At 41.8% G+C, this 25414-nt stretch overlaps 1 protein-coding gene across 1 annotated transcript; it reads right to left on the bottom strand.

Moving 5' to 3' along the window:
* Positions 1-2200: 2200 nt before the first annotated feature.
* LOC138805136 (TATA box-binding protein-like 2) lies at positions 2201-24705 on the bottom strand. Its single transcript, XM_069989740.1, has 7 exons — positions 24652-24705; positions 21182-21624; positions 20484-20571; positions 17139-17230; positions 12521-12688; positions 8437-8531; positions 2201-2289 (listed from the first exon to the last, which is right to left on the bottom strand). The coding sequence occupies exons 1-7, from the start codon at positions 24703-24705 to the stop codon at positions 2201-2203; spliced, it is 1029 nt and encodes a 342-aa protein (XP_069845841.1).
* Positions 24706-25414: the final 709 nt, after the last annotated feature.

Genomic DNA, 25414 nt, shown 5'->3' with positions numbered 1-25414 from the left:
GGGAAATCCTATGTCCCAGGAGCTTGCCAAACCGAATATCCCCTGCCAGATCAGGCCGCGGCTTCCTGGTCCACGCCTGCAGGCCAAAAATAGAAATACGATGCCCTAAGGCTTCTAAAGGAAAAATAAATGGGTACAGACTAAGAAGTTATTTTCTCACGCTAAGATGCTTTTAGGTTTGGCTCTAGCTAGGAGACACCGTTGGATGGGAAGCTGGGTCCTGGAAGTCAGCTGCAGTTTGGCTTCCAGCTGTGTGGTTTGGATCAAATTAACCTTCTCTGTGCCGTTTTTCTTGATTAGGAATATAATGTGCTCTACCAACCTAATCATCAGGAAATTTAAATAGGTTTAATAGTAATCTAAGCCAGGCGCTGGAGGCTCAGGCTTGTAATCCTACTCAGGAGGTTGCGATCTAAGGATCGCTGTTCAAAGCCAGCCCGAGTAGGAAAACGTCCAGGAGACTCTTATCTCCAATTAACCACTAGAAAACAGGAAGTGGCACTGTGGCTCAGAGTGCTAACCTTGAGCAAAAAGAGCTCAGGGACAGTTCCTACCGACAAAAATTAACAAATGTAATCTAATAGCAAGCCTAATTCTAATAGGTTTAATAGGAATCTATTTCTTACCAGTAATTCACTGAGAGCCCAAACTAACCAGCAAATCAAAGTTATGATTTCCAAAAACTGATGTTCATTTTGGGGGTTTTTGGACAGGGTCTCCCTAAATATAGTCCTTGAGTTTGGCATCCTCCTACCTCTGCCTCCCAAGTGCTGAGATTACAGGTAGGTAACCACCGTGGCCAGCTCTCAACACTCAATAATCTGTCACTTCCTTGCCCTGGGCTACACTTTAAGGATATTTGAACTAAGTACATGATTAGGATTTCCCTTAAAGTGTCTAGACAGACAAAGGGGTGGGTGAGAAAATTTCTATCACAGTAATTAGTTTTGCATATACCTGTAAAGGAGGGGAAAAGAGAAATGGGTTTGTAGGTCAGTGATTCTCAAGCATTACTTCAGTAGGCCAGATACTAGATGAATGTGCTCTTTTTTTTCTAGCTGGGATTTCTCACACAGCTGTCTCAGGTGCTAAGCGGTGTTCACTGCCACACACTATACAAATCTATGTACTTTGGTGAAGGACATAATCAGGGATTTTGAGAGTTTGAGTTTGGTGAGGGTGGTACTAGGGTTTGAACTCGGGGCCTTGCGCTTGCTAGTCAGGAGCTCTGCACTTGAACCACACCTCCAAGCCTCTTTGCTTTAGTCCTTTTTCTAGATAGGTCTGGAGATTCTACCAACATCTCCTTCATAGATTGATTTGTAGGTGTGTACCAGCATGTCTAGCTTGTTTATTAGAATGGGGTCTTGATAATTTTTTGCCTTGGCTGGCCTCAGGTGTAATCACCCATTTTCAGCCTCCAGAGTAACTAGGATTACAGGCATATGACATCTTGTCTGGTCTCAAAAGGATTGGCTTGTTTATTCAAAAGGTTTCATATATTGCATTTGTATTCCTACCAGGATCCTTCACAGTGCCTGATAATTAATGATTAGGATTATCCACTCAATATATTATATTTTTTACATATATATTTGCCAGTATTTGGGTTCAGGGTCTCTTGTTGCTCAGTTGGTGTTACCACTCAAGCTATGCCTCCAGCCCTTTTTTAAAATTTCTTTTTCTTAAACTGAAATTGGTCTAAACCTTCTGTAGTAAATGGGTAAATAAGGCAGGCTTCCTGCACTGCTGGGCATTTTCAGAGAACATGTTGATGTATTACATTAGAACAAGAATCCAGCACTGATGCCATACTATTGTTCTAATGAAGCCTAAAATCTTTCAAATTCTGAAATAAGTTTACTTGTTTCGTTCTTTAAAATAACATACAAGAGTCACTTGGAATAAGGAATTTTCATTTCTTAGGCAAGCTGACTTATACAGTCACTGTCTACAGTGAAATGTAGCGGAGTCCAGTATAATATGAACTATTGAATGATATTCTCAGGCCTTTTATTTTTTATTTTTATTTTTTTCTGGTTGTGGGGCCTGGGCACTGTTCATGAGCTCTTTTGCTCAAGGCTAGCACTCTATCACTTTTAACCACAGCTCCCCTTCCTGTTTTCTGGTGGCTAATTGGAGATAAGAGTCGCATAGACTTTCCTTCTCCTGGCTGGCTTTAAACCGAGATCCTCAGATCTCAGCCTTCAGCACCTGGCTTGCTCAGGCCTTTTAGAATAGGGTAGATGTTTTCAAATGCTTCATAGATCTCAGAACGCTCTTTGGCACCTATAAATAAACACAAGTTTATATCATTTTAATATAAAAACAATACAAAATTTTCTTATCACTAAGATTTCATGTCACTAAAAAAATTTGGCAGGGTGGGGGCTCTATACTGGAGTTTGAACTCAGGGGCTTGTACTTGCTGGGCAGGCATTCTTCATTTGTGCCATGCCCTCAGCCCCAAACTTGTTATTTTTCAGTAAGCTCTTACACTTTTCAGACTGGCCTCAGACCATGATCCTCCTACGTTTCCCACATAGCTGGGATTACACAGCTTGTGGCTTGAGATGAGAGCTTCACTTTTTTTTTTTTTACCCAGTCTGGCCTCAAACTCTGATCCTCCTGATCTCTCTGCCTCCCAAACAGCAGACTTACAACATGAGGTGCCACACTTGGCTTTTGTATGTGTGTATGAGACAGGTGAGACCTGGAACTCTCAATCCTTCTGCCTTAGCCTCCGTAGCACTGGGATTATGGGCATGCACCATCATACCTAGCTTTCCAGTGTGTTTTAATAGGATGATATCCCTAGTTGTATCTGAGAAGTGGCAGTTGTTCCCAATAAAGACTAGTGACTTTAGCCATTTTACCTTCCCCCCCCACACACACACACCCTTGAGCAGGAGCTTTTAGAACTTCCACTGTGTTATCTTTAGCCACATAGAGCTCAGTAGAACTATAGAATGTGTCATAAACATGACCCCAAGTGACCCTCATCAACACCTGTGGCCACTGAGCTAACCACAGAATGCACTTCCTTTGATGTGAACTGGGTTCACCACTAGTTAACAGCTCATTTCCTTAACAGTGACACATTTCTACAAAAGCACAGCTATTCTAGAGGGTTTTTTTAAATGGTAACATGTGGGAAAGGATTTGAGAAGGAAACTATGTCATTGTCATCCTTAAAGTCTTAGGTTTTGAGGGATCTTTAATTAGGACATAATTGCATAGAGCTTACACGGGGGTAAAACATGAATTAAGACAGCCCTATTCTTGAGAACTATCAGTCCGTCTCTCTTCACTTCCAAAGTGCAGAGGGCTTCTTTTTTTTTTTTTTTTTGTCGGCCATGGGGCTTGAACTCTGGGCCTGGGCGCTGTCCCTCGGCTCTTCAGCTCAAGGCGAGCGCTCTACCACTTGAGCTATAGCGCCACTTCAGAGGGCTTCTGAGAGCCAGGAAACTCTTCACTGACATTTGTATGGGTAAGAAGCAGCAAAGAAGGAAGGAGGTTAGTGAGAATACAAAACCTTACCTTTTTAGATAAAGAGAAATGGGAAACAGCTGAATTCATAAGTTCTCCCTTTAGAGCTACAGAGTTGGACAAGAAAGCTTCATAAAAATTGCAGGAAATCTGCAAAGTGGTCATCTGCTCTAACTCCAGCACTCATGAACAGGGAGCTACCAAAAGAAGGAGCCATAGATTTGTGAAACAGCTAGGAATGGGGATTCAGAGTCAAGTATCAGCTGTAATCAATTTTTCTTATAGGAAAATAACTGGTAGCAAGAATGTGGAGATGTAGAAATGTAAAACGGTTTTGCTCCTGTGGAAAAGAGTTGGGTGGATCCTCAAAAAAAGTTATCGAATTACTACATGACCCAGCAATTCTGCTAGGTAAACATTTCTTAAAACTAAAAACAGGAACTCAAATAGTACAGACTTACACTATAGCATTAGTCACAACAAGCTAAGTTTGCAAACTATCTACATGTCCACCAATGCACAAAGGGAGAAAAATTTGTAGCAGCTATAGAATAGAACGTTACTTTGGTAATATCTGTAGTAGCTATAGCAATAGAATATTACTCAGCCATTAAAAGGAGTGATAATACAGATGCATGCTACCATGTGGATGAATCTGAAAAACACAGTCAGTGAAACAAGTCAAACACAAAAAGTCATATGTATTCCATTTCTATGAACTGCTCCTAAATAGGCAAATCTAACTGAAACGTGGTTACAAGGAGCTGGGGGCGGGGAGCAGAGATGGGAAGATGGTTAATGATACATCTTTATTTTGGAGCTAAGAAAATATTTTACAACTAGGCAGGAATAGAAGTACATCCACGTAACACTATGAATGTCCTGTTCCTTATAAAATGGTTAAATTTATGTTCTGAATTTAAGTTAAAGAATCCAAGAGTAAGTACTTACTTATAAGGTTTAATTGTTTGCTTTGAGAGGTAATGAAAGTACAGCTGTGGTCCTCCAGCCTGAAAGATGAGGGCTGGGGGTGGGGAAATACTAACAGATGAGAGAAAGTCTGTACCTGTGGATGGGTAGGAAAAGGTCCTCAAGTCTCAGCCAATTTTGGTTTCAGCACTAAAGTTTTTGTTTCTGAAGAAACTGGTTTTGAGCTGGGTGCCAGTGGCTCATACCTGTAATCCTAACTACTCAGGAAGCTGAGATCTGAGGATCATGGTTCAAATCCAGCTTGGCTGGGAAAGTCAATAAGACTCTTGTCTCCAACCAACTACCAAAAAAACAGAAATGGAGCTGTGGCTCAAGTGGTACAGTGCTAGCCTTGAGCTAAGGACAGTGCCCAGGGCTGGAGTTCAAGCTCTAGTGCCAGCACGCATGCGTGCGCACACACCCACACACACTAAGAGAATCTCAATTAGGCTGTAGTCTCACTTATTAATACTCAGTTAAGTCCTGTTGTGGTGCCAGACTCCCATTAGATGACTGGTGCTTCTTAAGGAAAGCTTGCCATTATTTCTCTGCAGGCTGGAATGATGGCCACTTTGGGGAATAAACATATTTCCTAACCTTGGTGAGTGAGGTGGAAATGCGGTAGCCCAATGCACTGGAGGAAGGACTGGCTGTGAAATCAAATGCTGCCATGCCAGCTCTACCACAAAACAGCTCTGAAACAATAGACATATTACCCAACCTTTGAGTTTCAGTTTCCTTATCCATAAAATAAGGACAAAATAAGGCTAGTGCTCTACCACATGAGCCACACCTCTGCTTCCAGTTTTTTGGTGGTTAATTGGAGATAAGAGTCTCACAGATTCTCCTGCCCTAGCTGTCTTCCAACCGCCAGCCTCAGATCTCAGCCTCTTGGGTAGCTAGAGTTACAGGCTTGAACCACTGCAGCCCAGCTAGAGAGCTTTGTTATTTTATTTCAGGTAAGGAAGAAAGCTGATCTCAATTAAGGATACTTAAACCTGCAACACAAACGTGGACTGAACTTGGCCATGTGCACTTTTAAAAATAAGACTGATTTGTAACAATACACAGCATTTATGTCAAAGTGTCCTTCCAAAGAACTTGAAAAGATTGTTCCATTAAGTAGGGTAATATCTATCTCTAGTATCTATACTATTCAATTAGCTCTGCAGGCTTTATCCCCTTCCCCTAGAACATGTAAAAATAAACCACTTCAGTCACTCAGGGCTCTTAATTACTCTAGACTCTATGTTGGGAGCATATGAGGAAATTAGTTTTGCTCTGTTGAAAATATCCTTGGATTCCAGACATGCTTTTTTGCATTTTGAAGACATATCAGTTATTTCTTAGAGAAAAGAAGCAAATTACAAATCATTTTGCATATTCCACTCTGCTAGGTGTTGAGTTGATGACTATGCATTTTTCTCAAATTATTTCAGGTAGTTAGAAAAATCTATTTTTAGATGAGATGAAATTGTGAGAAATTGTAAAGGTTCTTTGGAAGAAACAGCATTCAAGCCAGGTACTGGTGGCTCACACCTGTGATCCTAGCTACTCAGGGAGCTGATATCAGAGGATCATGGTTTGAAGCCAGCCCATGTAGGAAAATTCTAAAAACTCCCCCACCCTTTTTTTTTCTGCCAGTCCTGGGGCTTGAACTTAGGGCCTACGCAATTGTTCCTAAGCTTCTTTGCTCAAGGCAAGCACTCTACCACTTGAACCACAGAGCTACTTCCAGGTTTTTCTGTTTATGTGCTACTGAGGAATTGAACCCAGGTCTGTATGTGTGCTAGGCAAGCACTCTACCACTAAGCCACATTCCCAGGCCCCCTTGAAACGCCCATCTCCCATAAGCCAGCAAAATGTCAGACTGGTGTGACTCAGTAGTAGAGTGCCAACCATATGTAAGAAAGCCAAGCAAGAGCTCAAGGCACTGAGTTCAAGCCTTGGTACAGACACAAAGAAAAGAAAGAAAATTTTAAAAAGTCAAGAGGAGCCAGGAAGTTAAAAGTGAAGCAATGAGGGGAAAATGGCCTTCTTAGTTATATAGGGAAAAATCACACTAGGCTTATAATAGTATGGTCCCAGCAGAACTGGAGATCAGGCCCACATATAAACACGTAGGTCAAAAGGCAGCATCATAAGCCGAGTGCCCAGTGGCTTGTATTCCTAGCCACTCAGGAGGCTGAGATCTGAGGAACATGGTTCAAAGCCAGCCTGGGCAGAAAAGTTTCTGTGAGACTCCAACCACTCAAAAACCAGAAGTGGCACTGTGGCTCAAGTGGTAGATTGCTAGCTTTGAGCACAAAGAAGCTCAGAGATAGCACCCAGGCCCTGAGTTCAAGCCCCACAACTGACCAAAAAAAAAAAAAAAAAGGCAGCATCATGAATTAATAAGAAGGGAAGAATAATAGTGTCAAGTTGGCTGGTTACTGGGAGGGTGAGAGATCAAGTTGGCTCAGGCCATATAAATTTAGCCCTTATTTTGGTAGAAAAGAGTAAAATAGGAAATAGTTAATAGAATGACATAGAAAAGTCTCAATCATTTCCCTTCAAGGTTAAAAAAAACTTTTATAAACATAGTAAAAAGTAAGCCATCTGGAAAAAGTCACAAATATAGAAAAGAATAATTATGATTATGGTACTTTCATATAAATCTCTATGGAAAAAAGTAATAAAAACTACATAGACAAAGGATAAGTTATGTGCATACTCTTTATAAGAGATAAAATACTATTTATTGACTATGTTGTAAACGGATTGATTTATATCTATATCTGATTACCAGTGAGTTTAAATCAGAGAGATCAGTTTCACTTGTATAAACTTTTCTTTTTGTCAAATTTAATTGCTGCTGAGGGTTGGGTAAGAGGTATTTAGATACACTGATGAAAGGAACATATGATTCTTTTTCAGAATTTGGCAATTTATACTAAGAACCTTGAAAACAGTCACAGCCTTAAACAAAAGTTTCATTTCTGAGCATCCACACTCATTCTCCAGAAATAAAAATAGCCAAATGTTTGTGCTATTTTTAAGTAGCAAGCAAAAAAAAGAAAAGTACCTATCTGACAATGGAAGAGTAAGTGTGTCTTGTATTGCTGGAACAGGATCAGGAAACACAGGGCCCCTGGCCAAAGACAGCCTAAGATTGTTGCTGTGATCCAGTAATGATTTTCATTTATTTTTATTTAATTGTATTGAACTCAGGGCCTGGGTGCTATCCCCTCAAGGCTAGTGCTCTACCACTTGAGCCATAGTGCAACTTCTGGCTTTTTCTGAGTGGTTTATTAGAAGTAAGCATTCACACACTTCCTTGCCCAGGCTAGCTTTGAACTGTAATCCTCAGATCTCAACCTTCTCACTAGCTAGGATTACAGGCATAAGCCACCAGTGCTCAGCTTGATTTTTATATTTTTAATTGGCTGGTGGGGGGGATAGGGTGGGAATTTCAGAGATACTATTATATGATATACAGTATATAGGCATTCTTCTTTGGAAGGTCTATAGCTGCTTTTATACCACACTGACAGAGTTCAGCGGTCTCAACAGAGACCCCAGGGCACACAAAGCCTAAGTCATGGCACTACTTGCCACTTTATGGATAAGTTGTCAGTCCCTCTTAGAACATTGTGTAGCCCTGAAAAACATCTCTGAAGAGTTGGTAACAGAGTTCGGCTATATGCATTATAACAGGCCATAAAAAGGGCAAGATGTAAAGATGACTCTCTATACATATATATGTATGTACATATACACATATACAAAAATATGACATAAAGTAGCATAAAAGATGAAAGTAAGTCCCACTGTTTTAGGAATTGGGACTTATGGGTAATGTTATATTCATTTCTCCTTTTCACTTTTCCAGTGTTGCATAATAGCAAGAATTATAGCAAACAAAACTATTTAAAAGCAAAAGCAAAGCATGCATATAGCTATTAAATGTCATGAAAATCAGATAACCTTAGAACTTACCTGTCAACACAACTTTTCCAGATACAAAGATAAGCAACACAATTCGTGGCTTTACCATTCTATAAATAAGGCCAGGAAATAGTTCAGGTTCATAACTGTTAAAACACAAAAGGAGAATGTTTTAAATAGCTCTATTCATCTGCTTTCTCAAAACATTCAAGAATGTGTGTGTGTGTGTGTGTGTGTGTGTGTGTGTGTGTGTGTGTGTGTGTGTGTGTGTGTGTGTGTGTGTGTGTGTGTGTGTGTGTGTGAGAGAGAGAGAGAGAGAGAGAGAGAGAGAGAGAGAGAGAGAGAGAGAGAGAGAGAGAGAGAGAGAGAGAGAGAGAGAGAGAGAGAGAGAGAGAGAGAGAGAATCTGTGTATGTGCACATTCAGGACAATACCCTCCGAATATGGAAACTCATAGTTTTGGTTTTATGAAACAGTCTACGTAGCTCAGTCTTGAACTTGCTGTGTAGCCCAAGCTGGCATCATACTTTATCCTTCTGTCTCTGCCTACCATGGACTAGGATTACAGACATGTACAACCATGCCCAATACATCTTGTATATTAAAAGTGTATGTCATAACTATTGCAGATGCTAGGCAAGTATTTTCTTATACCAGCCTACATTCTTAGCCCTAAGCATAGGTACAGACAGCAGCCAAGAACAGAATTAATTTTGTTTTTGTTTTTTAATTTTTGTTTTCAAGACATCCTAGGTAGAAATTGAGGTAACTTAGGGTATTAGATTTAATGTATTGGATCTCATTGGTTATATGCTCTCCATCTTTCAGCAAAAATAGGTATGTAATAGTGCATAAAGCTTTTTTTTTCTTGATTTTCCAAGTTCCAATAGCATGCATGTACATTCATTTTATTTTATTCTGCCAGTTCTGGTGCTTGAACTCAGGGTCTGGGCACTGTCCCTGAGCTTCTTTTGCTTAAGACTAGCGCTCTACCACTTGAGCCACAGCTCCACTTCCAGCTTTTTGTGTTTATGTGGTACTAAGGAATTGAACCCAAAGGCTACATGCATGCTAGGCACCCACTCTACCACTAAACCATAGTCCCAGCCCCTCTACATGCATTTTAGCATGATAAAACTTAAAAACTTGAGTGCCAGTGGCTCACGCCTGTAATCTTAGCTACTCAGGAGGCTGAAATCTGAGGATCTTGCTTCAAAGCTAGCCCTGGCAAGAAAGTCTGTGAAACTTTTATCTCCAATTAATCACCAGAAAACTGGAAGTAGCACTGTAGCTCAAGTGGTAGAGAACTGGCCTTGAGCAGAAGAGCTCAGGGACAACACCCAGGCCCAGAGTTCAAGTCCCATGACCGAGAAAAAAAGAAAAGAAAAACAAAACCACTTTAAAAAAAAAAGGGATCTGAGATTTTGAAGCATTTGAAATCATCTATCCTATTCTAAAAGGTTTTAAAAAGATCTGAGCAAGGACTTGGAATGTGGCTTACTGGCAGAGTGCTTGCTTAGCATGCATGATGAAGCCCTGGGTTCAATTCCTCAGTACCACATACACAGAATAAGCTGGAAGTGGTACTGTGGCTCAAGTGTAGAGTGCTAGCCTTGACCAAAAAAGCTCAGGGACAGTGTCCACGCTCTGAGTTCAAGCTCCAGGACTGAAAAAAAAGTCAGAATGTAAAAGGACAGTTGGTGAAATGATGTAGCTATTCTCAAAATAAGGCTACTGGAGAACAGACTGCACAAGGGGAAGCTCAGATCATGTAGATCATGCAGGGAAGCTACATTCAGGCTTGCAAGGAGTAAGACCTCACTGCAGCAGATGTCAGACCTCTGGTTCCCAGAAAGTGTGTCCTGGTAATGAGAGGCTGTGAAGGATATGGAGTGGTGGCCCTGCTCCTGTGCTCCTGGAATACCACATTGTCTTTGCCTTCCAGTAGAAAGCTTGCTACTTCAAGATCGAGGGCAGACCCTGGAAAACCTTCACAATGAGGAGAGCCAGGCCAAGAAAATGAAGGCTGTGAACTGAGGGCTCACAGTCTTCAAACTCAGGCAGAGCCCTTCATATATTTAGTAAGAGTTGGTTCTAAAACTGGTGGGCTGGCGGCCCATGACTTCAGAGTCTAGGGGGTTCCAAAGTTTCACACACTCTCAAAAGTGAAGGCTTTCTCTGGGAACTAGTTCCTCACAGGTATATACTTAGCGACTCAGGAGGCTGAGATCTGAGGATCTCAGTTTGAAGCCAGCCTAGGCAGGAAAATTGGTGAGACTCTTATCTCCACTAAACTATCAAAAAAAAAAAAAACCCAAAAAAACAAAACTGGAGTGGAGCTCTGGCTTAAGTGTTAGAGTGCTAGCTTTGAGCAAAAAAGCTCAGAGATTGAGACCAGGCCTTGAGTTCAAGCCTCAGGATGGACACACACACACACACACACACACACACACACACACACACACACACACACACACACACACACACACACACACACACACACACACACACACACACACACACACACACACACACACACACACACACACACACACACACACACACACACACACACACACACACACACACACACACACACACACACACACACACACACACACACACACACGGTTTACAGTGAAGCTACAAGTTAGATCACACTAAATGAAAGAAAAAGGGAATCCTACACTGAAGAAAGTAAAAGATACTGATCAAGGCAATGTATTATTTTACACTAGGAAGTGAAGAACTTCATGATAAGCTCAGACTTTTGAAGAGTGTTGCATATGGTAGGTGACCAATAAGAAAACTGATGAATAAAGGATATCTCTATTATCTCTATATATTATAAGAGGTGTGTGTGGGTGGGGGGTTGTTGCTCAAGTGGTAGCATGCCTGCCTAGCATGTGTGAAGCCTTTAATCTCAGAATAAAAAATTAAGCCAAGAGAAAAAATTCCCAACAACCCCCCCAAAACAAACCTACAGGAATTTTTAAACTTCTGTTGGGAATTCATCTAAAAGGAAAGCTAGGAATTGGAGGTGTACCTCAAGCATATCAGTCCCGAGTGAAAAAATCCAAACACAGGCCCTGAGCTCAAGCCCAAGTAGTGGCACACACATACACAGAAAAATAAAAATAAATCATCAAAGAAAAGTGACCATTAAGGAAAGTCTGCTTCCACTGTCTACTTCCTTGGTCACAAAATGGCTGCCTACTAGCTAAGAAAAGATAGAATGTTGAGTGGAAGGCCACACACACACAGACACACACAGACACACACACAGACACACACACACAGACACACAGACACACACACAGACACACAGACACACACACAGACACACAGACACACACACAGACACACAGACACACACACACACACACACACACACACACACACACACACACACACACACACACACACACACACACACACACACACACACACACACACACACACACACACCTGTCCCAATGGAACAAAACGGGACAACTAGATAGCTTTGGGCCTGAGTAGGTCATAGCCCCTCTTCTATCATTTTTCCAGGCCTTTCTTAGTGCACAGCTGTCAGCCCTGTCCTACTTACTTAGCCCAATCCTACTCCCTATCACTTCTTGCTAAGGCTATTACTAAAGCTGGAGTGTTTATTTTATAAGCCTAGAGATCAGTGGGTTTTGACATGTGGGCCTCAAGCCAACATACTGGCTTTACCTGTGAGCTTTTTAGTTGAGTGATCGTCTGTGTGCGTGTCTGTGTGTGTGTGCATGTACACACGTGCCAGTACTGGGGCTTGAACTCAATGGCCTCACACTTGCTAGACAGGTGCTCTACCACTTGAACCACACCACCAGCCTGCCTGTGATCTTTGTAGGACTGCAGTGAAGTGGTGATGTAGCCCAGTAAAGAGTGTGTGTTTCCTATATTGGTCACTCGGACAACATAGCAGTTTGAACCACTGTTTCCAAAGACTGGGACCACACAATAACCTTGGAGGACTCAGGCTCTGTCTCTTAACCCTTTTGCCACTGTGCCTCCATTATCTTTTTTGTAAGTTATCACTTTCCCAAAAAGCAGCCCATAGTGTAACTGCAATACCTTAGTAAAAGCAAATTCCATCTAGATAGCTGTCATACCTGCTGAACTGCCGATGGGTTAGAACTAAACCCTCCAGCCTGATGGGAAATCTCACATCACAGCTTCCAACCATGTTCTGAATTTTGAAGTCAAGGAACCTGGCAGGGAACCCAAGCTTCTGCACCACACGAGCATACTTTCTTGCTGCAAGTCGAGACTGCTCTTCGCTGGGGAGGGGCAAGCATAGTTGATTAAAGATGTCCTAATCACCATATTCCTTTCTAGTTTGTGTTGTATTCACACGAGACACATTTGTGGGTATGTGTGCATGTATGTGCATGTGTATTCCAGTAACTGAGTTTGAATTCAGGGCTGAGTCTGCTGGTGCTCTACTACCTGAGCCATGTCCCCTGCTTGGCTGATTAACTGGAGATAGAGTCTCATGGACTTTGTTCCCTGGGTGGCTTCAAACCATAATGCTCAAGATCTTAGCTTCCTGAATAACTAAGATTATAGGTGTAAACCATTGGTGCCCAGCTACACTGAACATTTTTTTTACTAGTTTTATTATTTGTACCATGTCCATTTTGCAATGTATTTATCTATGAAACCACAGGCTCCGTGAGAAGGACTTAGCTTCCATACCTTAATCCCCAGCATGTTGTCAAAGGTCTAGTATAATGTACAGTTGTTAAACTGATTCTTAAATTACTGTGATTTGTCTTCTTTTGTGTGGGCGATACTGAGTTGGAACTCAGGGCTTTCCCTTTCCCAGGAAGATGCTCTACATCCCTGCTTTGCCACCTTTCCCTACTTTTGCTTGTGTTAAAATTTTCTTTGACTAGAATCGTTCTGCTGGTTTTCAAAACATGGCTGTAGGCCGTCAGCAGCACCTGAAAACTACTTAGAAAGGCTAAGACCCAAGTCCCATCTTGGATTTGCTGGTGTGAGGACCAGCAATTCAGGGCCCTCTAGGCGCTTGAGATGCTCACTCAAGTTTAGAAACAACATCTACCTGGTCTAAAAGTGTGTATGGTATTTACATGGGAATGATAATAAAAAATAAGGAAAATTTCATACAAAAAAGCATGAGGATGAAAGATGTACTACTAATCAACTGACATACACATATTTTTATGGGACAAATTATGCATCCTACCCTCCCCCCAAGAAATTCCCAAGTATAGCTGGGTGCTGGTGGCTCACGCCTGTAATCTTAGCTACTCAGGAGTCTGAGATTTGAGGATCGCAAATCAAAGCCAGCCTGGGTAGGAAAACCTGAGAGACTCTTATCTCCAAGAAACTACCCCCAAAAAGCTAGAAGTAGAGCTGTGTCTCAAGTAGTAGAATAGTTAGCCTTGAACAAAAAAGCTCAGGTATAGCACCCAGGTCCTGAATTCAAGCCCCAGGACCAGGAAAAAAAAAACTCTCCCAAGACAAATATTAAAATTCTTTAAGATTTGTTCAATTTTGCTCAGGCTGCTATCCAACTCACACTCAGAATAAGAATAAACAAAATCTAACTTTGTAGTATGTTCTTCAAATGTTTCTTACCCCAAGCCTCAATTCATAGGGGAAGTCCTGAGATTTGGGGTCTCATTTCTCACTTGATACTTTCCATCTGTTACTTTCAAAACACAACAGTGAGCCGGATAGAAGTGATACTTGAGTGGATTTTGTGACCTCTGCCCTCCTTTATAGGTTGTCCCATTTTGAACTGCAACTCAGAGGATTCTGAGGGAACATCCTTGCCTGGACCAAAGGGAATGTGCGATTCTCCTAGATAGATCCTCTACCTCATACCTCCGTTATGAGTATTACTTCATATTTCACCTCGGTTACCATCAATTCATCTCCTGAAATTTCCTTGGCAAGACCAGGTCCCCAAGTGAACAGTGAAATAAATAGCTCTGTGTGTGTGTGTGTGTGTGTGTGTGTGTGTGCATGTGTGCGTGTGTGCATACGCGCCAGTCCTAGGGCTTGAACTCAGGGCTTGGGTGCTATTCTTGAGTTTTGTTATTCAAGGTTACTGCTCTACTACTTGAACCACAACTCCACTTCCAGCTTTTTTGGTGCTTACTCACAGACTTTCCTGCCCAGGCTGGCTTCAAACTATGGTCCTAGGATGATAGACATAAGTCACAGGTGACTAGCAATAAATAGCTCTTTGATGCTGTAGTGGTGGTGTGATTTGGTCTTAGTATGCAGCCCAAGCTGACCTTGAACTCATGATCTTATATTGAAATACAATTCTAGAAGCTGGGCACCGGTGGCTCATGCCTGTAATCCTAGCTACTCAGGAGGCTGAGATCTGAGGATCGCAGTTCAAAGCCAGCCCAGGCAGGAAAGTCCGTGAGACTCTTATCTCCAATAAACCACTAGAAAACCAGAAGTGGCACAGTGGCTCAAGTGGTAGAGTGCTAGCCTTCAGCTGAAGAGCTGAGGAACAGTGCCCCAGGCCCAGAGTTCAAGCCCCATGACCAACAAAAAAAGAAAGGAAGGAAGGAAGAAAATTCTAAACCAGAGTCATCCAATTAAATTAAATTTAGGGCTGGGAAGGTGGCTCAGTGGTAGAGCGCTTGCCTTGCATGCCTGAGGCCCTCGGTTCGATTCCACAGCACCACATAAACAAAAAGAAAAAAGCTGGAAGTGGCGCTGTTGCTCAAGTGGCAGAGCGCTAGCCTTGAGCTGAAGAGCTGAGGGACAGCACCCAGGCCCAGAGTTCAGGTCCCACGACCGGACCCAACAAAAAAAAAAAAATTAAATTAAATTTAAATTTCAGTCCTTTGTATTAGCCATCTTTTCAGTGTTCAGTAGCCACGAGTGGCAACCCCACTGGACTGCAGTTACAGAGCATTATCATTCAGAGAAAGCTCTCGATGAATCAAAATGTCAATTATACTTCCCCACTACAAAGCAGGACTTACGAATAAGACCACCAAACATATGGAGGCCATATTTATATAATTTTGTGCCAGGGGAATACTTCCTAGCATGAAACATAGAAATCATAAAGGAAAAAAAATGGATAGACTATACACAGACATTTAAACTGTGTTTTAAAAAGTCAGCATAAAACATAAATAGTAATCTGGGAAAATATTTACAGTATAGAATGGTAAAAAATACTTAAATGCAAAACCTATTAACAAAAGACAAATAACCTCTATAGAATATTGAGCAAAAGACATAGTAAGCAATTTACATGCCTATGAAGGTGTACTGAATCTCACTAGCAATCAAGGAAATGTAAATTGAAACAATGTAACTTTTGCCAACCACTTTAGCAGATACAAATGGGTATATTGACAGCCAGGGTGCACAGAAGAAAATGGATGCTTGGCATATCTCTAGGAGAGAAGCAATTGGCCTAGCATTTCAGAAGGATGACTTGCTGTCAATTTTCCAGAACTTATAAGGAGAGCAGCACTCCCGCTAGCTTTATCAGGAAATAACACACATCTGCTCAGTGCTACCACTGCAGGAGATCCAGAAAAGACAAGGCTTTTCAGATGCCTCCTGAGCTAATGCTCCAGAAATGTCTACTAGAAATTCCTACTCACTCATCTACAATGAGGAAAGTCCACGAGAATGACGTATTCCTTTAGGCTCAGAACATCCCTTGTCATTATTATAGTTTTCTAAAAACAATACAACTTGACAACTTGTAGATGGAGACAAGAGGAAAAAACTGGGAGAGTGTGAGGGAAAGGGTGACATTCAAAAAAAGAAATGTGCTCTTTACCTGACTTAGCTAACTGTAACCTAGCACCTTTATATTAACAATAAAAAATAAAATTTAAACTAAGAAAGATAAAAATAAAGCAAGTATAGTAAGCAATGCATCTTGAAAACAAGTTCTGATAACTTAGTTAACTTTCTTTAGAAGGGAAGGCTGTAAAGTATATGAGTATATTCAATATGACAAGACTGAAAGTGCTTTTATCTCAAAATCGGGCATTTCATTGAAGTAACTTGGCCAAAGAAAAGTATTTTATGCCTAACACGTCTAAATTATAAACATATGTAAACATATACGGATCATATGCATATATGCACAAACAAATCAACTGAAATATGGTGTATATAAGGGAGAATTCCAATGATATAACTTCTTTGAACGACTAATGCACAGTTTAACAAAATGAGTACTAAAGCCGGGCTCTGGAGACTCATGCCTGTAATCCTAGCTGTACAGGAGTCTGAGATCTGAGGATCACAGTTCAAAGCCAGCCTGGGCAGGAAAGGCCGTGAAACTCTTATCTCCAATAAACCATCAGAAAACCACAAGAGTGCTCACCATGAGCTGAAGAGCTGAGGGACAGCGCTCAGGCCCAGAGGTCAAGCCCCATGACTGACCAAAAAAAAGAGTACTGAGAAGCTGAAAATTGTGCTGTCACAAAGTGGGTCAAGGAGAGGGAGGGTAGACGAATGGAGAGAGGAAGGGTGTGTAAATGTGGTCATGATATCTAATGTAGATATGAAAATGAAAATAGGTTGGAAGAGATGGGGAGAATTAGAGATGGGGTGCATTGTACTCAAAAACTCACAAGTGGAAACCTTTGTATAACTAAAGATACTAAAAATTGAAGTTAAAAGAAAACCACTTTTATTTTGATGTTTACCCAAATGCTATGCTTCCTCACCTCTGAGAAGCGGGTGATGGGTTTCTCCTACCTTTTGGCTCCGGTGCAGACCATTTTCCCAGAACTAAATACGAGGGCTGTTGTCCTAGGTTCTCGGATCCTCATTATGACAGCAGCAAACCTCTGCACACAGAAGCCCAAGGAGAATTAGTCTCTGCTAACAGCTAACACCAGCCCAGCTGAAAAGCTGAGCTGCACATGAAAATAATCTTGAAGAAACTGAGATTGGATGGGAGAGAAGCTAATAAATGTCTGGGTGTGTCCCCCTCCCCCCAAAAGAAGTTGATTTTAAAATGTACTTTAAAATCCAGGTGCAAAATAATAATATTAATAGGTAAAATTCCAGGTCCTATCTATGAGGGTGTGCTATCGGTTTTCTCTCATTTATCTTCATGACAGTATTGAGTATTTTCCTTAGTGCACATGGAAACAAGTAGTTCTTTAACTCCCAATGTTACACAGGAAATGGCAGATAGGATGTAAAACCATAACTAATCAGACTTGCATTGATACATGTCCTTCTTTCCCAGAATCTTTGAAAAAACAGTCATGATAAGTACATCTGAGTCTGGCATGGTGGCGCAGAGTTGTAATCCCAGTTTTAGGGAGGCTGAAGCAGGATGATTAAAATTTTGAGGCCAGCTTGGACCACACAGCCAGACTCTGTCTCAGAAACTAACAAAACTGCTGGGCACCAGTGGCTCACATCTATAATCCTAGCTACTCAGGAGGCTGAGATCTGAGGAACAGCCCGGGCAGAAAAGCCCCGATGAGACTCCAATTAATCTCCAATTAACTACTCAAAAACCAGAAATGGAGCCTGGCTCAAAGTGGTAGAGTGCTAGCCTTGAGCAAAAGAGCTCAGGGTCAGCTCCCAGGCCCTATGTTCAAGCCCCATGACTGACAAAACAACAACAAACACAAAACCCTAACAAAACCAAAACAAACCAAGAGCTAGGTGTGATGTCTCACCCCTATAATTCCAGCTATTTGGGAGGATCAAAATTCAAGGCCAGCCCAGGCAAAAAGTAGCTTGAGAGACCTCTTTCCCCATTTCAACCAATAAAAGTTAGACCTTGTGACATATGAGAAAAATAAAAGAAGTTGGAATCCAGACAGCCCAGGTATAAATGTTAAGACTAAAATAACTGAAGCACAAAGCATGGCTCAAGTATCCATTAGGCAACCTAAACCAGAAAAGAGCATGTAGAATGAAGGGTAGGTATGCTGACAATAGGAGAAAAGGTACAAGGATGGTTGGCTACAGAGCAGATGTATGAGTCTGCATTCCAGGTGGTGCTAATGCATAGGAGTTGAGACCTGCTGGCCCACAACATTGACACATCCTTAAATCACCTGCTCATCCTCCTGCTCCTACACAGATACCCTCCTTTAACTCTTCTCCCCCTAGGAAGCTGGGGATGAGTTCCATGCAAAGCTCCATCTTTTGGGCTGGGGCTACTTCTCCAGATCATAGACACTTTAACATATCAGGCAATTTCAGATGTGAAGTGTTAACTGAGAGTCTCCCTCAGCTAGCTCCAAGATTTTGTGCTTGTTAGGCAAAGAGTACTACATAGAACAGACCAAGGCCTCTTAAGTGATTTTCAGGTGTTTACTAAAAGCTAGTCCTCTCATCTGCTATACATTTTGTTAAATCCTTAAGCTAGCTTGAGTGCCAAGCCAGAATGTTTTTAGCTGTTAGGTTCAGACAGGTCCCCAAATTCTCTTTCACCATAAAACCGAGAGGAAAACAGTAGACAGTGGGGAATACAAATGTGCTTAAGGTGCTGATGGTTCAATAACGTGATCACTTGCTGCTGTAAGTTAAGAATTTTACCTTGTTACTTTATTTCTGCCCATACCATAGCCAGCAATATGTAACAGAAAAAGATACCATTCAGGTAATGTGAAATCTGGATGTCAGCAAGGACATCATCACAACATCAAAAACAAATCCTTCAACTCTTCAGTAGTTGATCCTTACAAAGTCTCTGCTTTCTATTAGGGTGGATTTTCTCATTAGACTCCCTTGTACAGACCCTGGAAAATCATTCTGAGTTGATGAGGTTAGCCAATCCAATTCTCTTAGGTAAACAGGGCATCAAAAACAGGTCACCTGCCTCTGGCCAGGCAAAGATTAGAGCTTACTAAACTTTGAGGACAGGAAATCCCAGCGTCTTACATTAGTAACTGAAAGCATGGACTTTACACCTTCAACAATTTTGCTTTCTCAAATAAGAGAATCTATAAATGGAAAAACATACAAGTGTCAGCTTAATGAGACATTTAGAAAGAAATATTTCCATTAATAAAATAGAATTGCAAGAGAGCTAGTGTCCCAAATAGCTGAAATTAGATGGACGGAAATATATTTTTGAAAATCAAGGACAAGATCTTAATTTTAGGAACTGTTCCGTTACTGCTTTATTCAAAACAGACAGTGAGATTATTTTTATAACTTCTAAAGAGAAAGGGAGATAATATTTTTTTGTGTGTTTGGGGGGGGATGCCAATCATGGGGCTTGAACTGGTCTGGGCATGTTCCTGAGCTGCTTTGTTCAAGGCTAGCTTCTACCAGTTGCTCCACAGTTCCACATCCAGCTTTTGGTGGTTAATTGGAGATAGGAGTCTCAGGGATTTTCCTGGCTGGGATGGCTTTCAGCTTTGATCCTTAGACCTCAGCCTCCTGAGTAGCTAGGGTTACAGGTGTGAGCCACTGATGCCCAGTAATCATCACCTTTTTGAGTTGCCAAAGCTTTCCATTAAAATCATTTTTTTAGAGCCTGGTGTCAAGTGGGTCAAATCTGTAATCCTGTGTACTCAGGAGTTTGGGATCTGAGGCTATGTCTGAAGACAGCCCAGGAAGAAAAGTCCAAGATATTTCATTTCCAATTTACCAGCAAAATGTTGCATTGAAGGCACAGCTCAAGTGATAGAGCTCCAACATGAGCAGAAAAGCCTGGAGACAATGAAGTGAGAGTGACACCTTCAGTTCTTGCCCTGTTACCAACAAAAAGATTTTTTTTCTTTTTTCTTTTTTGTCGGTCATGGTGTTTAAACTCTAGGCCTGGGCTTTGTCCCTCAGCTCTTCAGCTCAAGGCTAGAGCTCTACCACTTGAGCCACAGTGCCACTTCCAGTTTTCTGGTGGTTTATTGGAGGAAAGAGTCTCACAGACCGTCCTGCCCAGGCTAGCTCTGAACTGCAATCTACAGATCTTAGCCTCCAGAGTAGCTAGGATTACAGGCATGAGCCACCAACACTTGGCTCTTTTCTTTTTTTCTTAAGAAAAAAAAAGGTCACCCCCACAATCATATGAAAGAAATCAAATATATAGAGAAGGTAATGGTTGAAAGGAATACTGAGCAGTCTTACCTTTGGGTTATATTCTGCATTTTTGGCATGCAAAGCTATTTTCTTCAGATCCAATTTACAAGCCAGATTCACAGTGGAAACTATGTTCCTGAAGAAATAAGTTCACTTTAGACATTATATCAGATATAAACCTAAAATGGCAAAATAACTTATTAACCTCCTCATTGCTAAAGCCACACCTTAGCAACTTCTTAGGGATAGAATTCTCTATATATTTCAATGTAAGATATGTAGTAACATGGTCCCTAGTAAGTATAAAATCCCAAAGTACTAAAACAGCATTTTCTAAATTTTCATTATATAAAATTAAGTCTCCAAACTTCTTTAAAAACAATGTCTCAAAATGGAAACTGCGATGCCAAACCAATTTGCAAATTGAATTCAATTTCACATTTTTACATCTTCTGTGTTTATCCTATCCTAACCACAATTTTCAGTAACTGAAGTCTTTTGGCATAAATAATGCAATCCCTCAAGAATGTGTCTATTAATCTTCTACTCCCTCTTTGGGAAACAAAAATAAAGTGTTTCATGTTATAGATAACCAAACCATCCAAGGCCTGAATCTATGAAGAACTGATAAAGAACAATGAGCTCTGAAATTCGCTTCCCTAGACTAGTATCCTGGAACTGTCGTGTTTATGAATATATGACGTGTACCCAGAAACATCATTGAATTTAAAAACAAACACGCTTACTGTAGTTGAGGTACAATTCCAGACCTTTCGGACACAGGGTTCATTGGAGCCATGGGAGCTATGGAGGCCAGAAGAGAGGCATCATCAGAGTTTTGTTTCTCTACAGAGGGTTGGGCCCAGTCAACATCACTTGACAGACTGCTGCCATTTAAGCCTGGCCCAGCATCCTCTTCACTGGGCAATGGCAGCCCATTTTGTGGACTTGGGATTTTGCAATGTTCCTCAACTTCTTGTTTGCTTTCCACAGTCGTCTGGTCTTTGTTTTCTTGGGTGAGTTCATCTGGTAGGAAGCTAAGATCCACAGATGAGAAATCACTGGATGGTTCTTTGGTTTCTCTAAGTTGTGAGTTAAATTCATTTCCTGGATTGGGTGGATTGGCTCCATACACATCATAAGGTATGGCTGAGTTGAACAGAGGAGACATGGGCAGGGCAAGGTCATCCTAGACAAAACATGATGAAACAGAACATTACACCAAAGAGATATCACGATGGAGGGAAGACAACATGTCTTTCTACAGAGTATTTTTAAGACTCTACTAAAATGTTATAGCACACTTAACAGAAAAATACACCTTAAAATGAAGGAAAAACATTTATCACCATTTTTTTTCTTACTAGGGTTAGAACCATAAGTTGCCATTTTCCAAATCCAAATTGGTACTAGAAGAAATTGAATGACTATTTTCTAAATGTGTACACTCTAAATGTACTACTTAAGTCACAAACTTCAGAAGTCTTAATTTATATAAGTTCTTTTGGGGGTGAGGGACCGGCACTGGGGCTTCAACTCAAGGCCGTAAGTTCTCACTTGTCTTTTTGACTCAAGGGTAATGCTCTAACAGCATGAGCCATGCCTCCAGTTCTGGTTATTTGGGACTCTTCTGCCTAGGCTAACTTCAAACTTTGATCCTCATATCTCAGCCTCCTGAGTAACTAGGATTATAGGGATACGCCACCAGTGCTCACCTTAAATAAGTTTTAAAATTTTAAGTCAGTTTAGTTCTTACTCTTGGGTATGGAATCCAAGACTTTGTGCTTAAACACCTTACTACTACTACCCTCAATCTTTCTACTTTCATTTTGGTTCTGAGATAATTACTTGCTAACTTTGCTTAGGCTGACCTTGAAATTGTGATCCTCTTGCCAACAGAATAGGTGTTTTTGTTTTTATTTTTATTAGTCGTCGGGCCTGAACTCTGGGCCTGAGTGCTGTCCCTCAGCTCTTCAGCTCAAAACTAGTGCCACTTGAGCCACAGTGCCACTTCCAGCTTTTTTGCTTATGTGATGCTGAGGAATCGAACCCAGGGCTTCATGTCTGTAAGGCAAGCACTCTATCACTGAGCCACCTTCCCAGCCCTAAATTCCTGTTTTAAAGAATATAATATGTGAAGCTTAAGATACAGTATCAAGTACTAATCAACACTCACTAAGACTTGGCATTATTTTTCTAATTAAAGGAGAGGTAAGAAAAAATTCAAGTCACAAGAATTTACAATAGGAAAAAAGAGCCTCAGGGATTTAAATGCTAAAAATAGTTTAAATCAGTGTATTGTGTTTCCAATCCAAGGAAGGCTGCTCAATTATCATTTCCCAGCCACTGAGTGAATTAGCATGCACCTGAAGGAAGTAGCTGATGTTAAAAAAAAAATCATGTGCTTTATTACCAATAAAATTCTATTACCTTGGTTCTCATAAGCTGCAGGCCTAAATCCTAGATGTTGAGCCCTGTGTATAGGATAACCTGGTCCATTAGATTGTGCCTCTGACAGCTGAGTGCACATAGGGTGTTTCATGCTCTGGGTAAAAAAGCTAGCTCAGCTAACACAGAGTCTGACTGGACCCTACTGAACTGCTCTGTTATTACAAATCCAGCAGGTGGCAGGGGTGACCAGCTATTCAAAGAAAATACTTGGAGACATGAAGCTAGTCTCTTGAAGTAAGACTTTTGACCTCTCTTTTGTTCAGAATGCTATCATTAGCCCACGTCTCTCCTGGGCCCATCCACAGAGTGGGAGGTGGGGACAATGGGCTCCAGTTCCTCACAGAGCTTTCCTTGCAATGTCTTGTCTTGCTGGAGAGGCTCTCCTCAGCCAATTGACACTAAGCACTAATTATGTCAACAATCCCAGCCTTCCTTCCTTCTCCCATCATGGCATATTCTCAATGGCACTAAACTTTAACAAGGACTTGAAGAAAATGGTGTGATGTTGACTAATGTTTGGTGGTGATGGAACCTCGCCAGCCCCCTTTTCCAGTTCACCTGCAGAACCTACTAGAAGTGAGTCTTAGCCCCACAGCTGAAGAAATTGTTCCCCAGCTTTTACAGAACCATTATTGTGGCGTTCCCAGAACCTTTCCTGCCAGGGTTCACTGCTGGATGGAGCGCTGTGGAATGTCACCATCTCCACCTCAGTGCTGATTCTTGCCAACAAATAAAGATGTACATAAATAAAACCATTGTCTACTGGTTGAAAGCCAGACAAATCTGTGAAGACTTTATCTCTGATTACACAGCAAAAGGCTGGAATTAGAGATGTGGCTCAAGTGGTAGAGTGGGAGCAAGTAAAAGGGAAGTCTTAGGTTCAAGCCCCAGTAGCCACACATAAAGCAAACAAAAATTAATCTTTTCACCAACATAAACTTCTCTTTGACTTCAAGATCTCTTCCTCTTTTTTTCTGTAAGACTTAACTATAATTAATTTTTTTTAAATCTTAATGGAAAGGATGGTATTGATCAGGGCAGATTGTACTTATAAATTGACAGGTTGAATTGGAACTCCTTTGTAGAACACATTTTAAGATGGATTGCACAAGGAAAAAATTCTTAAGGAGGAGCAAAGTGTCTCATATACTAGGAAGGCTGAGGCAGGAAGATGGCTTGAGTCTAGGTTAGGGACTAGCCACTGCCATAAACACTACAAGAGAAGAAAAAATCCTAACCAATGAAAGACACCAAGGGTGTAACTGAGGTTTGTACAGGGCCTTGCACTGGCCCAGACAGGCCTCTGCCCCTTGAGCCACATCCCCAGCCCTTTTGGTGTTCCTTGTGTTTAGAATAGAGCAACTCATTTGTGCCCTGGCTGGCCTGGACTTTGATCCTCTCAATCTCAGCCTCCAGAGTAGCTAGGGTAACAGGAATAAACCATTTCCGCTCAGCTCCAATTCACGTTTGTTTATATGAACACCACAATCCCCAACTCTTCCAGGTGACATGCTCAAACCTGTCCTTGTCCGTCAGAGGCAGACATCCCTTCAATGTCCAACACCAGGGCTACTTGGAATAGGAGACAACTTTGCCCCCCCCCCCCACAAAGCAGCAACTGTAAGAGAGAACGAAGGCCAAGCCGTATGGCCCACAGGCCTTGCGGCTCAACCACAGGCCCAGGCCCCCGATGCTAGGGGCCTTGCGGCCCAGCCACAGGCCCAGGCCCCTGATGCTAGGACAGCAGCACAGGTTCCAGGCTCACCTGGACGGCGACGCAGCGGTCCAGGTAGAACTCGAGGTACGCCTCCTCCTCCATGGGTGGAGGTTCTTCTGTCGGGGAGCTGGGGGAGCCAGGTACTACAGAGCCTATTTATCAGCCCAGCTGCATGTGAGGCGGGCGGGGCAGAATCCACGCCCCCAGACCCAGGGATTGAAGGGCTGCAGAGCTGGGCCCAGGGCAGGGGAGCCGCCCAGTGCAATCACCACAGTGCCCACACCTGAGCAGAACCTAGGCCTGCAAAGGTCCTTCGCTTCAGTGCTTGCAGATGCTGACTTTGCCTCCAGAAGAAGCCCCGCGTGCAAGTGGTATAAAGTGAGTGCAGTGGACAGTGAGGAAAAATCGAAGGTTCTTTTTCTTTTGCCTAGGAAAGCCGCAGAATTTGAGGTACCTAAGCTAATCAGTTGAAGGTGTGTGTGTGTGTGTGTGTGTGTGTGTGTGTGTGTGTGTGTGTGTGTGTGTGTGTGAGTGAGTGAGAGAGAGAGAGAGAGAGAGAGAATCCTGATAAGCCAGGGCCTAGCCACTGTCCTGCAGCTTTTTGGCTCAAGGCTGACACTATATCGCTTGCTTGAACCCCTGTTCCACTTGCAGCTTTTTTTGGTGGTTAATCGGAAATAAGCATCTCATAGATTTTCCTGAGATCCTCAGATCTCAGCCTCTTGGATAGCTAGGATTATAGGCATGAGCCACCAGCAACCAACAGGTGTAGTATTTTTATATCATTATTTTTCACCTTCAAACCTGGGAT

The sequence above is a fragment of the Dipodomys merriami genome, unplaced genomic scaffold (assembly GCF_024711535.1).
Source record: "Dipodomys merriami isolate MVZ:Mamm:240054 unplaced genomic scaffold, mDipMer1.0.p SCAF_388, whole genome shotgun sequence".
Taxonomy (NCBI): domain Eukaryota; kingdom Metazoa; phylum Chordata; class Mammalia; order Rodentia; family Heteromyidae; genus Dipodomys; species Dipodomys merriami.
This window is presented reverse-complemented; position numbering and strand designations above follow the sequence as displayed.